This window comes from Podarcis erhardii (assembly GCF_964252035.2).
Source record: "Podarcis erhardii genome assembly, chromosome: 14".
NCBI lineage: Eukaryota > Metazoa > Chordata > Lepidosauria > Squamata > Lacertidae > Podarcis > Podarcis erhardii.
In genome coordinates, this window is record NC_138503.1 from 30697584 (window position 1) to 30714254 (window position 16671).

The 16671-nt window shown below is 47.3% G+C and overlaps 1 protein-coding gene across 2 annotated transcripts in view; it reads right to left on the reverse strand.

Moving 5' to 3' along the window:
* PRKCB (protein kinase C beta) overlaps positions 1-16671 on the reverse strand; it is a 186593-nt gene that overhangs the window by 113757 nt on the left and 56165 nt on the right. For both annotated transcript variants that reach the window (XM_081840640.1, XM_081840639.1), the window contains exon 3: positions 2929-3011. In XM_081840640.1, the coding sequence (XP_081696766.1) occupies positions 2929-3011 (83 nt within the window). The remainder of the gene's footprint in view (positions 1-2928; positions 3012-16671) is intronic.

The following is a 16671-nucleotide window of genomic DNA, read 5'->3' on the forward strand; positions in this document are numbered from 1 at the left end:
TGAAGAACCTCGGCTGAACTTTAGGTTTGAAGTCCTCGTGATCCTGATTGTTGTAAACCCTGGTTGAAATGTGACACTTAGGTCTCATCCAGGCTTCCTTTTGTGCTGTGCTTTCCAGGCACAGTTTGTAGATCATGTCCAAGATTCTTTTCCCCCCTAGGAAGTCTCGCTATTTATTGCTGAATTGGTACAAACAGCAATCAATGGGAAACCCAATTGCTGTTTGTTCTGATTCAGCAGTAAACAGCAGGTTTTCCTGGGGAAAGCGGAAGGAGAAAAAAAGAAGAACCCCCCCCCCCCCGTTGCTCGGGCATAGATCTGGAAAGCTCAGACCTGTGCCTGGAATGCACAGTGCAAAAGGAAGTCTGGATGAGTCCTTAGTGTGGTTAAACAGCAACAACAATAAGCAGACCTCTCTGCAACTCTTGATGCATTTAAAACCAGATTGCTGGTGTTCACACAGGCAATGTTCACGTGCTGGTTCAACAACTTTCCACAACCTGTCACAAGCCTCCAGAGGTTTTCAATTGCAGTGGAGCTGGGCTGCCTGGGGCTGCTGGCAGCTGCAGCCTAAAATATATTGAGGGCACCAGGTTGGCAAAGGCTGATCTAGACCATGGGTCTGCAGAGTGCAAAGGCTGGATGTTGGTGCATAGGTAAGTGTGTTGAGGTTTTTTGCATGGCCAGTGTTCAGCTTAAACCAGGCCAACTGACCTTTCTTTACTTGCAAACAAAGGAGCTGTAGTGGGTTTGGAAATGCAGTCTGATGTCACCACCAACTGCTGCTCCCAACTGGGGAAGTCCCAGCCCTGAAGTCAGGCTTCTGCATTGCTGGTTTGCTGTCATCCCATTGAGCACATTCCACAGGGAGCCCATCCAGGCTGAAGTGCTCCTACTACCCAGGCAAATGTGTTTCCCCAAGCCCCATCAAAATGGAAAGGAACTGCTTGAGAGCACTAACACAGCTAATGGAACTTCTTCCAGCAGATTAAGTGGTCTTATGATTGTGGCATAAGGAGGAGATGTCTTCTTAAGCCTTCCAGCTGTTCACTCCTCGCAGAAGGCAAAGGCACTCTCGAGAGCAAGCTGGGGCAAAGTCTTGCAGCACCTTAAAAAGTCTAACAAATGAGTACAGGTGAAAACTTTGTGGACTGCTGACTGCCTCCTCAAAAGACAAAGCGCTTTGGCAAAGATGGAGCAAGCTTTTTTCCTAATGTTCGAGAGGGAAGGACCCAAATCAATGGATTCAAATACAAGGAAGGACATTCTGACTAAACATTAGGAGGAACTTTCTGATGGTAAGAGCTGTTCAATGGTAGAATGCTTTTTTTGTTGGGAGCCACCCAGTGTGGTTGGGGCAACCCAGTCAGATGCATATACATCTTCATCAACATCATGATAATTATACTTGATTCATTCCTAACTTAGCTGTTTTCAACCAAAGCTGGGAAAATGCACTGTTATAAGCTGGAGAAGATTTGGTATAGGAATCAGTGAAAGCATAGGGCCTGATCCACCAAAAAGTTCTTGTGCACATGCGGCATTGGTATTTATTATTAAACTGCTATTGTTATTATTCCTAAAATTGCTGCACAAAAATTCAGCACAGCAATGCAGGCCATGCCTGTAGGCTTATAATCTGCACCAGCCTCCCCCAACAGGGTGCCCTCCAAATATTTTGGACTACAACTCCCATCATCCCCAGTGGCATACAGCTGTGCTGGTTGAGTCCGTTGAGAGTTGTAATCCAAAACATCTGGAGGATATAAGGTTACAGAAAGCTTCCCTAAAGTAGAGTTTTTTTGAAGTTTAAGAAAAAGAGAGAGGGGTGGGGAGAAAGAAAGAAAGAAAGAAAGAAAGAAAGAAAGAAAGAAAGAAAGAAAGAAAGATCCTAAATCTGACAGAAAGGCCACAGACCAGAGGGTATATTTTGGTCTCCTCATCACAAAAAGGCTAATAATAGCTGCTGTGGGAGCAAGGAGGTTCAGTAGCGTCTCAAAATCAATCACCCGGCAGCGCTAGAAATTAGCCCGTTTCCATGGTGAAGGCAAATTGCCAGACAGTCCCAAGGCAAATTGCCCAAAGTCAATGGGCAAGGAGGAGGCTCCTGTCCTTGCAGGTGCAAAGAACTGCAGATTGAGCCATAGAAAAAAACAAGGTGGAACAGCCCAGCTCAAGTTCTCCGGGCAGGCCAACAAAAGTGAGATTGAGCAGAGAGAAAGAGCATTTCAATGGGGTTGATGGGGGGGGGGGGTCACAAGCTGCTCCTGTTCCTCCCCACCCCTCATTGAAAGAACATCCCCAATGGCATCTCCAGGCAAGGCTGTAACAGCAGGGCACAAATGAAATAAGTAAGTAAATAAAAGGTAGGTAGGTAGGTAGGTAGGTAGGAGGTACATTTATATCCCACCCTTTTCCAGCTCCCCATTTAATCCCCACAACAGCCCTTTGAGGTAGGTTAGGCTGAGAGGCAGCGACTGGCCCAAGGTCACCCAGGGAGCTTCATGGCCAAGTGCTACCTCCCAGCTCCTAGCTGGACACTCTAACCATTATGCCACACTAGATCTCAAAAGCAAAATAACAAAAACAAACAATGTAAGAAAAGCTGTAAAACGCAGCCCATCAGAGACAATCTGCAGAATGAAAGAAGGGAGGCTCACAAGCACCCGGCAGCCACCTCAGAAGTAAGCTAAGCAAAAGAAAACCCCCAAAACCTGGAGTGAGAATCCCACCAACATGTTGTCTCTCCTTTGATCATTTTTGGATGCACTTCTTTTCCCATTAACGGAGGGCAAAGGGTCTGGGACGCAGGGAGGAAGTGCAGAAGGACAGTTTGCCAGGGCGCTCTTCCAACCTGCCCTCACTGTTTTTAGAACATCGCACCTACATCCCCCTGCAAGATGGAGCTTAGTTGAGGAGTTTACTTACATCTGAGGCAGGCCCCTTGTCTGCACCAGGGCAAGTGAAGGTAACAAATTCATGGCACCTCTTGTGGACGACGAAGCAGCAGACTGCAAGGAGAGAGCAAAGAAAGGAGAATTTAATGGAGAGCTAACGAAGTGGTGGTGGAGGGGTAAGATTTGAGGGACCCCTGCATGGTCAGGTCTTGCAATCTCCCAGCAGGCCAGATATTTATTTTGCACTTAACATGGCTTTGCAAGGCATGACAGATTTGTTTCCTATTCTTCTTCAAGCAAGGAAATTAATTCTCAATTAAGGGTTGCTTAATGGGATTATTCATCTCTTGTTTTGCTTTCTGAGCGAGGCACTGAAAGGCTGGTCATTCATAAGCAAGCTGCTGAAGAAAATCAAGTGGAAACCAGAACTCTTTTATTGGTTTATGGCATCAAGGCCTATGACGGGTAAGATCATTAAGTGATTCATTTGAGCCTAAGACCAAGAAGCCATTTACATGTGTATCAGCCTGGAATCAGCAAGGGTGGAAGAAGTATTGCATTTTGTCTGTCCTGGGTCATTGATTGATTGATTGATTGATTGCGTATAAATCCCATCTTTCCTTCAAAGTGGTATACATGGTTCTCCTCCCTCCTCATTTAATCCCCACAACAACCCTGTGAGGTAGGGTTAGGCGGAGAGACTGTGACTGACCCAAGATTGCCCAGTGAGCTTCATAGCTGAGTGGGGATTTCATAGAATCATAGAGTTTGAAGAGACCACAAGGGCCATTGAGTCCAACCCCCTGCCAAGCAGGAAACACCATCAGAGCACTCCTGACATATGGTTGTCAAGCCTCTGCTTAAAGACCTCCAAAGAAGGAGACTCCACCACACTCCTTGGCAGCAAATTCCACTGTCGAACAGCTCTTACTGTCAGGAAGTTCTTCCTAATTTGAACCCTAGTTTCCCAGGTCCTAGTCTGACGCTCTAACCACTACACCACACTGGCTCTCTGTGGGAAGCTGAATCGCCCAATATTTAGCTTCACTGGATGACACTGCTGGACCCTAGTGTATTATGGGAGAGTGAGAAAAAAGCATTTCTTTCCATTTTCTCCATACAGTGGTACCTCGGGTTAAGAACTTAATTCGTTCTGAAAGTCTGTTCTTAACCTGAAACTGTTCTTAACCTGTGGTACCACTTTAGCTAATGGGACCTCTTGTTGCTGCTGTGCCGCTGAAGCATGATTTCTGTTCTCATCCTGAAGCAAAGTTCTTAACCCGAGGTACTATTTCTAGGTTTGCGGAGTCAGTAACCTGGAGCATCTGTAACCTGAAGCGTCTGTAACCAGAGGTACCACTGTACTTTTATACACTTCTAGCCTGTTATTCACCTTTTTTTCTAAACTAAAAAGTTCCCAATACTGCAACCTTTCTTCACAGGAGAGTCGCTCCAACTGCTTGATCATTTTGGTTGCCCTTTCCCACCCACATCTACAAGATCCTTTTCGAGGTGAGGCAACCAGAACTGTACACGGTATTTCAAATGGGGTTACACCATTCTTTTGTATAACAGCATTATGACGACTTTGGCAACTTTACTTTTGACTCCTTTCCCAATGGCCCCTAATACGGATTCACCTTTTTCGAAACCGTCTCAACCTGGGCAGTGGATTGCAGATGCAAAAGAGCCCAGGAGAGCTCCAGAGCTGCTTGCATTCATTTCAACGTGGCTTGCTGTTCAAGAGAACCGCTTGGCTGGATGGGGGCTCATATTACTCAGAACAGGATCATTTGTATTACTTGCCAGACACCAGAAGCCTTCTGAGACAGCCCAGAGCAGGCATAGGCAAACTCAGATCATCCCTGACCACTGGTCCTGTTAGCTAGGGATAATGGGAGCTGTAGCCCCAAAACATCTGGAGGGCCGAGTTTGCCTATGCCTGGCCCAGAGTAACAAGGCTGTGTAAGAACAGGACAGCCCAGTGTCTGGCTGCAGCTGGATCAGGTCAAAGGAGCCCGTCGCATCCAGCATACTGTTCTCACAGTGGCCAATCGGATGCCCCAAGGAGAAGAAGCCAACAAGCAGGACATGGAGAGGAGGCAACCACAACAGAAACATCTCTCCCCACTTGTGCTCCCCAGCAATTGCAGTGGGGGGCAAAAGGCCATAAGAGGGAGAGGGCCCAACATTTCTTTCAGGGGCCATGTCAAGAAGGGAAACACAGAGGGCAATTCCTTTGGCCAGGTTCAGCCACTCCCAAACCAAGACAAGTTCTCTCTGCTGCCTCCCCCCTCCCATGGCACACTACATTTCCCTAGCGATGGTGTAGCCAGACTCCAAACATGTGCAGCCATAGTTATCCTTTACTAGGATCGTAGGAATCTGCCTTATCCAGATCATAAGTTCATCTCAGGCACATCCAACAGGTAGATCATGATCTACCAATAGGTCACTGGACGTCTGTGGTAGATCACTGCCCCCCCCCAGAAGCTCAACAAGTTTGGCTCCCCTAAAAAAGCTCAATATTTTTGCCCTGGACCCCCCCAAAAGGGAGTAGATCACTGCCAGTCTTTAACACTGTGAGTAGATTGCAGTTTCTTGGGAGCTGGCCACCCCAGCTCAATCTTGTCTACATAGACTGGCAGCAGCTCTCCAGTATGAAGGCATGAGTCTTTTACTCCATCAGCTCTACCTGGAGATGCCATTTGGTGATTGGACCTGGAACATTCTACATACAGAGAAGATGTCCAAGGTCCACCAATCAGAACCCAGTGCAATACAGCAGCTTCGGGTGGGGCTGGAGACATAATTTAAGGACCAGAGTGCCTCCAAGCATATGCTCAGAGCAGGGATTTATTTTTTATTTTGAGCACTAGCATTGAGCTCACAGCCCAGTCTCTCTCTCTCTCTCTCTCTCTCTCTCTCTCTCTCTCTCTCTCTCACACACACACACACACACACAGATTTTCCCCTCCTCCCAAGTTTTCTTCATCTCAGCAGCCTAACTGAAAGGAGGAATATTTTTTGGGTTGTTACTGTTCTTAAACAATTGGAAGTCAGAAAGTCATGGTGATCACCCAGAGATCTATAAGCAGATCCCAATTTGCCTTTCGCTAGGGATTATTTCTGGACTGTGTCAATTCTGGATGTGTCTTTCCATAAGTCAATATTTAAGTGAATACTGTAGCACAAGAAATATATTTAAATCTGTATTTCTTTTTTTTTTAAATGATATTTATTAGAGTTTCCAATTAATACAAAAAATAAACATACACAAAAAAGATAATAAAAACACCAAAATACAAAAGAAAAAGAAAAAACAATTAAAACAAATGTAATTTCCATTACTCATTTCCATTAACTTATTTCCCAGACCTCCTCTCACCTCCCCCTTTTGTATTCCCGTTCAGATTCTTAGTTCAGCAAATCCTTATTATAACTTGTTATAACTTATCATATCTTATTGTTCAACCTCTACGTTACAGCTGGTAACCACTTAATTTTTATCCAACATCACACTAATGTCCCTTAATTTTATAATGCTTCTGCAGATAGTCTTTGAATTTCTTCCAATCTTCCTCCACCGTCTCTTTTCCCTGGTCTCAGATTCTGTCGGTCACTTCTGCCAGTCCCATATAGTCTATCACCTTCATCTGCCATTCTTCCAGAGTGGGTAGATCTGTATTTCATGTCAGTGTATGCATCCCCACGTGGTTTTTGAGCCAGGAATTGTATCGCAAAGTTCAGAGCAGTACAAAATCCAAAGGACAATGACATTCTGATCTGTTTAGTAGTTAGGGAGGTGCAAATTAGGTCGCTTCGTTTTAAAATGCAGAGCAAATGTCAGTTCTTCTCTATCTCTCCCTTCCACCCACCCTTGCCCCAGGGTGTCTTTAAATATTAAAGTCAAGGGTGGGGGTACACAGGGATTCTAGCGGACATCTCCTTTCTCTGTTGACCAGAGGACAGGGAGATGGGGAGGGAGATGAGCCATTTTGCCCTTGGAGAGAGCCCTGTTGCTCAGACAGCAATGACGTGGCCAACGAGAATGTAGCAGGAGTCAAGGCTGTTGCCAGAATTCCACCCGGCCCTTCTCTGATATGACACCCTCTCTGATCCTTGCGCTTGAGGTTCTGTTTCAAAGTTTAATTATTAAGGAAGGCATGAAATATATATCACACACACACTTCACACCTTCCCAGTAGCATCCTGGAGTCTGTAGCTCTCATTCACCAGGCAGTAAAATAATTAGGTGCCAAATGTTACACAGTGCAGAACTAGGCAACCATATCAAAATAGATTCCAAAAAGGTGCAATTTAATAAATGGATTTTTTAAAAAATAAATAAATAAATAAGTACATTCCAGTTATGGAGGATTGCAAACACATTACGATCCCCCATTCCCGCCACCATCACCAGAGCAGGCTCAGCCACTTGCCGCCTTGGCCAGCCATCCAGTCTAGCTGCCAGACCAAAGCTGTTCTTCCTGTTTCTACCAATGAGCAGCAGAGCAACCATTGTGATGGCCACCTCATATTGACTGGGAGTGCTTGGCCTTTTCAGCGATTGATAGGAACACAGATTGTTCTATCCATAACATAGATTGCTATGAAAGGAAGTCGTTTCATTTACAAACGAGATCCAATAGCAAAATGTGAGTTTTGGCCCATCGCCTGCCTCTGGGCTGGGAAAATCTATGCAGGTCATTTCGGTTGAGGCTGAAGGACCAGGCAATAGAAACTTTGGGGCAACTTGCTTCCAAGGAGCACCCAGTGGCCACATGCACACCACAAATTTGACACACTGTTGTACCACTTACAGCAGTCATGGCTGCTCTCAAAGGATCTTGGGAACTGTAGCATGTTATGGGTGCTGAGAGCAGTTAAAGGTAAAGGACCCCTGACCATTAGGTTCAGTCGTGGCCAACTCTGGGGTTGCGGCGCTCATCTCACTTTATTGGCTGAGGGAACCAGCTTACAGCTTCTCGGTCATGTGGCCAGCATGACTAAGCCACTTCTGGAGAACCAGAGCAGCGCACGGAAACGTCATTTACCTTCCCGCCAGAGCAGTACCTATTTATCTACATGCACTTTGATGTGCTTTCGAACCGCTAGGTGGGCAGGAGCAGGGACCGAGCAACGGGAGCTCACCCTGTCGTAGGGATTCAAACTGCCAACCTTCTGAGCAGCAAGTCCTAGGCTCTGTGGTTTAACCCACAGCGCCACCTATGTCCCTGAGAGCAGTTAGGAGGCCCCTATATTTCCCTCACAGAGCTACAGTTCCCAGAGTGGTTTATCAGCTGATCCCTCTACCCAGGTCAGGGGAGGAGGAAGGTGGGGCGGTGGTGGCGGTCTGCCCCGGGTGTCACCACTGAGGGGGGGGGGTGACAAAATGCCGGGCAGCACTCACCGCGGGGCCTGCAGCGCGTCCGAGCCACACATCTCTCCTGGGAGTGACACAGTGGCTTGGGCGCCCGCAGGCTCTGCGCTGCCCCAAACGGTTCGCCCACAACCTTCCCCTCAGCTGTAGGGCGGCTGAGTGGGAGGAGGCAGGCGGACTCCGCAGAGGCCCCAACGAGCATCCTGCCCCAGCTGGCCCCTTCCCTCCCCGCCCTGCCCCGCGGCTGGCTGGCCCTTGGCGCAGGGCACACACACCACCCCAGGCGCCCAACTGGCTTGCTCCGCTGCTGACCCAGGGAATTCTGGGGAAAGAACGGGGGCCCTTGTAACAAGTCTCAGCATCCTTAGCAAACTATACTTCCCAGGATTCTTTGGGGGAAGCCTGTGAAATATGGCATAACAGTGCTTTGAATACCTGATATAAATGTGGCCACTGCATAAATCATGGAATTTGATCTCACAAGATGTAGTGATGGTCACTAATTTGATGGCTTTAAAAAAGGAATAGACGAATTCATGGAGGAGAGGGCTGTTGAAGGCTACTAGCCATTATGGTGATGCTCTGCCTCAGTGGTTGGAAGCAGTAATGCTTCTGAATGCCAGTTGCTGGGAACCACAAGAGAGGAGAGGGCTCTTGTGCTTGGATCCTGCTTGTGGGTTTCCCATTGGGGCATCTGGTTGGCCACTTTGGGAACAGGATGCTGGACTAGATGGGCTACTGGCCTGCTCCAGGAGGGTTCTTACATTCTTAAACTCATGGAGGAGAAGACTTTCAAAGGTTGCTCCTACTAGTCCTGCTGGCTATGTTTTCCTTCCACTGTTGGAGGCATTATGCCTCTGAACACCAGTTCCTGGGGAGAGATGCTGTTGCATTCAAGTACTGCAGAAGCAACACCCCCCCCCCAGAACTAGAGTACTAAAACATTAATTTATCTTCAGAAAAGTCACCCCACAACCAGCCTACTTTCAGGAACTGGTTGTTTTTCTTAATTGGAGCATTGCACACCAACCCGTAAAAACAAAATGTTCCAAGAAAGAATATGCGAAGGCAAGGAACATCTAACAAAAGGAAGCTGCAACATATAAGTACTGTATGCTTAATTCCAGGGTGGAAATTTTAAAAAATTAAACCTATCCCATTACAGCTTTTTGTCTTCAGACAATGTCAAGCTTCAAGAAAGATTTATATGCTGGAATTTATCTGCAGCCCGCAGTTAAGGGTCTTCATTCTTATTTTATTCTGCTATTCATAGGGGTTCCCGTAATGCATTTGGCCCTAGCCAGGAATTTGCTAAAGATGGGAGGGGGCTGGGGCAAGCCCAAAGTGTCCACACACACACACACACACACACACAGAGAGAGAGAGAGAGAGAGAGAGAGAGAGAGAGAGATCCACCTTCTTGCAATGATGGTATGAAAACCAAATCCAAATGCATTCAGCTAAAGACACTTGAATCTCTCTTTGGACCTTCCTTCTCAATGTACAAAGGTCTGAAGTGGAGCCAGCCTCTGTGTGGATGTCTGGGGGCAAAGCCACATGAGCACCCCAGGGACAATCGCCGGCTTTTAGCCCACCTGCGTTCACTCAGAAAGCCTGCAGAGGGCTTTCCCCAACTTAGGACTCAGCTAGACCGGTAAAGAAAAAGCGATTGATATGTCTTGTATGTGCAATATAATGTTGCGCCGCCGCGTGGCGATGTTGAGTCCCGTTTTTCCTCTACCGGTTTTCCCTGTTTAAATTTACAACGCTTTGAAAAGAAACGCTTCTTTGATGAGTCTAGATTCAGCCCTAGTGTCCCTCCAGAGATTGATGAAGCCATTGTGGGGCCTTTTCTGGCATGAACAACATGAGATGCAGATGGACCTGAACTGGAACCCAACCATTCATAAATAAACCATAAGAAAACAGAAGAAAAGAGCCCTGTTCGATCAGACCAGTAGTCCATCAGATCCAGTGTCTGTTCTCACAATGGCCAACCCAATGTCCCAATGGGCATCCCACAAGCAGAATTTGAAGGCAAGAGCCCTCTCCCCATCTGTGCTTTCCAGCAACTGATATTCAGAAGCATTGCTGCCTCTGACCATGGAGACAGAACATAGCCATCATGAGTAATAGCCATGGACAGCCCTCTCCTCCATGAATTTGTCCAATCCTCTTTTAAAGCCATCCAAGTTGGTGGCCATCACTGCCTCCTGTGGCAGTGAGTTCCATAGTTTAAATCTGCTCCGCGTGAAGAGATCCTTCCTTTTCAGTCCTCAGTCTTCCAGCATTCAGCTTCATTGGATGGCTATGCGTTCTGGTGTCATGAGAGGGGGGGTGGGGAAGCTTTTCTCTATCCGCTTTCTGCAATGCCACACATAATTTTATACATTGCCATCACATTGCCTTTTCCCTAAACTAGAAAGCCCCAAATCCTGATTAAACTCTGCTTCCCCCTTTTTTTCTTTAGTTTTTATAATAACACTAACACAGTGCCTGTTTTAAAAGAAAAACTGGTATGATTACTGATTTTCTAGAACGTTAACATTTGCCCTTATTGGTTTTTCGAACCAACCGGATTAGACCCCGGGAAACCAGGGGCCAAATCCTCACGCAGCCATGAAACTCATGGGGTGATCTTGGACCAGTCACTCACTCTCAGCTTAACCTGTGAGGTTGTCGTGGGGGTGGGGCAAAGGGGGAGGAGAACTATGTAGGGCACCTCAAGCTCCTTGTATATAAATGCAAATAAACAAGTAAATAATACTTGTCTGCTATGGGTGGGTCATAAGCCAGAGTAAAAAGTGGGTGGGGTCACCCCTCTCTTTTTGCCCCCACCCCTTCATTCCTGTTCTCTCTGTGCCACTCAGTTTGCCAGGGAGGGACAGACTGTGCTTGCTAGGGGTCTGAGTTGACGACATGCAGGCTTTCTTTTCTCCTCCTCCTATCTGTTTTGGCTCCTCCCCCATCTCCTTTTCCTATGGTCCAACCTGCTCTAAGCCCTTTGGCCCTTGACTGGGCCATTTTTGGTGCACTGGGTCTTCTGCAGTATCACAAATCGTGGTCCTCCCTCCATCACTCCCAGCTGCTCGTAAACAGTGTCATAAAACCCTGTCATTGGGGACACGGCTGAGTTTGCACCCACCCACACATGTCATCTGTTTATCTTTCATTCCACGGAGATCCCTGCAGCTCTCTGCTTTTGATTCCCAGGAGGGGGCGGAGGGCGGCTGAGAATAGCTTTATCCATTCCAAGTCCTGAGCACAAACTTGCTGGGTTCACACATCTCTGACTTCAACTGTACTTGATGTTCCCATTCTTCCAAGCATTGAAATGCAACTGCCTGTCACAGGCTCTGAGCACAAGAGCCCTGTCACCTCCTGTGGTTTACAGCACTGCTGCCTCAAACTGGTGCAGGCAGAGCATAGCCTAGGGGTAGGCAACCTAAGGCCCAGGGGCCAAATGTGGCCCAATCGCCTTCTCAATCCGGCCCACGGATGGTCCGGGAATCAGCGTGTTTTTACATAAGTAGGATGTGTCCCATTATTTAAAATGCATCTCTGGGTTATTTGTGGAGCCTGTCTTGTATTTTTACATGAGTAGAATGTGTCCTTTTCTTTAAAATGCATCTCTGGGTTATTTGTGGGGCATAGGAATTCATCCCCCCCCCCAAAAAAAATATAGTCCAGCCCACCACATGGTCTGAGGGACAGTGGACCGGCCCATGGCTGAAAAAGGTTGAAAAAGGTATAGCCTTCCTCTGGGGATTCTCTAGCTGGCCCTTTGGACTCCCCAAGGCCACAGCCCCTCCCCCTTGCTTTGTACCCTGCTGAGTGCTTTTGCCTGTCTAGAGCATGGCTTTGAATTCAGATAATACTCCTTGGTGGCTTGGATGGGAGATTGAAAAATGGATGTGTGAGCAAATGAACCCTGCCTACCTCTAGCATGAGGCCCCTGAAAGGTTGTGTAGAAAGGAAGGTGGCCCCTCCAGCTGAAAAATGCTCCCCTTTCCTACCATTCACTCTTTCTCTGTGGTTCCTGTATTCCAGGGGATGGACTAGAATCAGTGGTTCTCAACCTGTGGGTCCCCAGATGTTGTTGGACTACAACTCCCATTATCCCTGAGCTCTGGCCTTGCTAGCTAAGGGTGATGGGAGTTGTAGTTCAACAACATCTGGGGACCCACAGCTTAAGAAAAGCTGGAATAGATGATCCTTTGCCCTCCCTCCTGGTGCCTCCATTTCCTCTGATTCAGCCCTTCTCATGCCTCTATTTTTCCAGCCCTTCACTACACCTCAGCTGAATTCCAGACAGCCGGCTTGGGCAGGGAGCCAAACCATTTTGGCGTGTCTCCTAGACGCATCACAACAACACATTTATTATTATTGGTTGTTGTTGTTTATTTACAAACATGAACACACACACATACATAAGTTGGCAGTGATTGCCCTGTGACAACACTGGTCTCCGAAACGCAAGAGCAGTGCCTTAAGCAGATCCTTTGGCAGCCAGCTTCAAAAACTCCACATTGAGGGCAAATTCAAAGCTGCCTGCATGAAGTGAGCCCTTCTCTGGGCTTGGCTTTCTGTAGTTAGCATGATCAGAAATTGAGGTGAAGAGAAGTGCCGAAAGGTGAGCCCTGAAATTACACAGTTAATTGCCAGCTTAGAGTGGAGTCATCTGAGATGCCTGACAGCCTCTAGTGATGAAATGAATTTTGACATGAGGGTATGAGAAGCAGGCCTGGCCTTCCAGCCACCCTCACTGAAGAAGAGAAGAAGAAGAAGAAGAGTTTGGATTTGATATCCCGCCTTTCACTCCCCTTCAGGAGTCTCAAAGCAGCTAACATTCTCCTTTCCCTTCCTCCCCCACAACAAACACTCTGTGAGGTGAGTGGGGCTGAGAGACTTCAAAGAAGTGTGACTAGCCCAAGGTCACCCAGCAGCTGCAAGTGGAGGAGCGGAGACTCGAACCCAGTTCCCCAGATTACAAGACTACCGCTCTTAACCACTACACCACACTCTGTTACAAACGTCTCTGAAGAAAGATGCCCATTGCAAGTGCTTCTAAGAACATGAGAAGAGCCTGCTGGATCAGGCCAATGGCCCACGCAGTCCAGCATCCTGTTCTTGCCGTGGCCAGTTGGATGCCATGGGGAAGCATGCAAGCAGAACCTAGTTAAGAGGGCCATTCTGGCTTGTAGCCATTGTTTGTTTCTCCTCCACGAATTTATCTAATCTCTGCCTCCTGTGGGAGTGAGCTCCACAGTTTGGCTATATTCTGGGTGAAGAAGGACTTTCTTTTATGTGTGGGATCACAGCTGGAATACTGTATCCATTTCTAGGCACCACAATTTAAAAAGGATGTTGACAAGCTGGAACATGGGCAGAGGAGGGCAACCAGGATGATCAGAGGTCTGGAAACCAAGCCTTATGAGGAACGGTTGCTGGAGCTGGATGTGTTTAGCCTAGAAAAGAGGAGACTGAGAGGAGATACGATAGCCATCTTCAAATAACTGAAGGCATGGAAGATGGAGCAAGCTAGTTTTCTCCTGCTCTGGTGGGTAGGACAACCAATGACTTCATGTTACAATAAAGATTCCAGCTAAACATCGGGGAGAACTTTCTGACAGTAAGAGCTGTTTGACATTTGGAATGGTTTCCCTTGGGAGGTTGTGGACTCTCCTTCCTTGGAGGTTTTTAAGCAGAGGTTGGATGGCTATCTGTCATGGATGCTTTAGCAGAGATTCCTGCATTGCAGGGGGTTGGACTAGATGACCCTTGGGTCCCTTCCACCACTTGGATTCTAAGATTTTATCATTCTATTGTTCTGTGTTCTGAATCTCCCAACATACGGTTTCATTGGACGTTCATGAGAAAAATTCTCTATCTACTTTCTCCATGCCATGCGTGATTTTAAAAACTTTTATCATGTCCCCTCTTCCCTCTACTCACAGCGGCCAACCAGATGCCCTGATGGGAAGCTACCAAGCAGTTAATGAATGCATGAACACAGTGCCCCTTGATCCTCCATGAATTTCCATATCCCCTCCTCAAAGCCATCTGAGCTGGTGGCCATTATGAAATCCTGTGCAAGCAGATTCCATAGTCTAACAGTGTGCCGGGTGAGAAAGTCCTTATTCCCATCCATTCTGATTCTTGCACCCTCCAGGGAACCGGAGCTTTCCGAGAAAGTGAATAGCTTCCGACAAAGGCTGTTCAATGTCCTCCAGCACATGCAACATCCCAAAGGATCCCTGAGGAATCCGCTGGCAGTTACTCCCGTTTGCAATGGATTGATTCATGCTGGAAACAATTACATCTCCAGATAGCAGTTTTTTCTCAAAGCTAGGAAGGGTGGTTTTTCCTCACTGTCTGCAAATACCGGTTTAGAAGTTCCCCTACTTCTCTTGGTTAATACAAGAAGAGATGTGGAGCAGTATGTCACTTGCCTACTGATGACTCTTCAGCCCAAACAACTGGATGAACTCACCCAGCTGTTTCACGTTGGTTGTTAAACAGCATGAAGGACATGGTGGAACCAGTGAAGGCTGTTCCATGAGGGCAAATGGGGCACTGCCCCACCAGTCTGGCCTCAGCCAGCCCCACCTGCCTACTTAAAGCCAGTTCAGGGGGGCGGAGCCTGGCTCTCAGCTTCCTCCTCCTCTGTCTCAGGTGTTGCCCTTGTAGAACAGAGAGGAGGGAGGAGACAAAATGAGAAGTAGTTGGCTCTGCTTGTCATTGGCTCTGGTGCCACCTAATGTTGGTCTCCTTGCCTTCCACTCTGCCAGTCCCGGTGGGCACCAGCCACCACAGAATGGAGCCCTGCGAAACCCCAGAAGCCAAAGGGGCAGAGCTGGAGTTGTGACATAGGTTATCCACTAGGGCACCTAAGATTGTCTTCTCAAAGACCTGCAAGATCTACTTACCGCATACATGCCCACTCAACCGCTTCGAACCTGTGGAACTGGCATGGTTACAAGTGCCACATCATATTCATTCTGCATTTGTATATAAATAAAAAGATCTTTTGGTGTGGCAGCGCCTACCCTTTGGAACTCCCTGCCTATTGATATCAGGAAAGCGCCTTCACTGCCACCTTTCTGGTACCTGCTAGAAACACTTTTGTTTAGGCAAGCCTACCCTGACATGTAGAATGTCGATCAATGTTTTAATCTGTTTTTACTTTATTGCTGACTTACGTTGCAGCTGCCCAGAAACCTGTGGGCAGTATACAAATTTAATAAGTAAATACATAAATAAAGATTTGTTTTTTACTGATTTTGTTTTGTTCTCTTTGTGAACTGTGCTGAGGGCTGGGTCCCGTCCCCCCCCCCCAATCAACCTGTGTTGTCAATTTTATGAAATAAAGAAATAAAGTTGGCTCAATTGTTTATATGGCTTTCATTGCTTTATTGTAAAACATTTTGAGAGGTGGAGGGCTTACTTGGTCAGGAAGCAGCTTACAGATTTGAGGAGAAGAGACTGACAGGCTTCTAGTTTTCTCTGCCGCTTCCTGTCAACAGGCGCCACCTAAGGTTTGCCTCACAGAACAAATACCCAACGGAGCAACAGGTGCTTCCTTCAGATTCTCCTTTTGCTGTAGGGGCAAAGAGGGGTTCAAAGGACACTTCAACTGTTGACCCTGGAAGGGTTTAAAAAAATAAACAGTCCACTGTAGGATTCTTGGGCGGAAAGCTATGTGCTCCAAATGCATGGCTTGTACCCAGCCAGAGAAAGAGAGAACTCTAAGGCACTCACAGACAGTTTCAGTCACTGACCAATTAGCAAGAAAGCTACATTGTTCAGACTTGCAAATGCATGAACACCAACGCTATCCCCTTGGGGAAACTCCACCTGGGGGAAATGAGAACATGTTGACTGTGAAGACCCAAGAGCCGTCCTGTAATGTGCAAAAAATAAAAACCGAAGCAGGCTGTGAGAGAGTGTGATCTAGTGGGCAGAACATTGCAGTTTGGGAGAGAGTCATTTAGAGTTTCTTTTTCTGCCCTCGATTTGATATGGGGATTATGGGCCACTATCCTCTCCATCTCTGCACAGTGGGAAGATGAGCAATACTGGGACTTGTCACAAGAGCAGCACACAAAGGCGGCTAGCTGCCCTGAAAATCCAAAGTGCAACAGTGCATGGCTAAACAATGGAACTCATTGCCACAGGAGGCAATGATGGCCCCCAACTTGGATAGCTTTAAAAGAAGACTGGAGGAGAGGGCTAGTTGTCATGAGGGCTATCCTCTGCCTCCTTGGTCAGAGGCTGCAATGCTCCTGAATCTCAGTTTCTAGAAACCACCAGGAGGGGAGGAGGCTCTTGTCCTTGAATTTGCTTGCGGGTCTCCCAGTGTCAGGGATGCGAGTGGCACTGAGGGTTAAA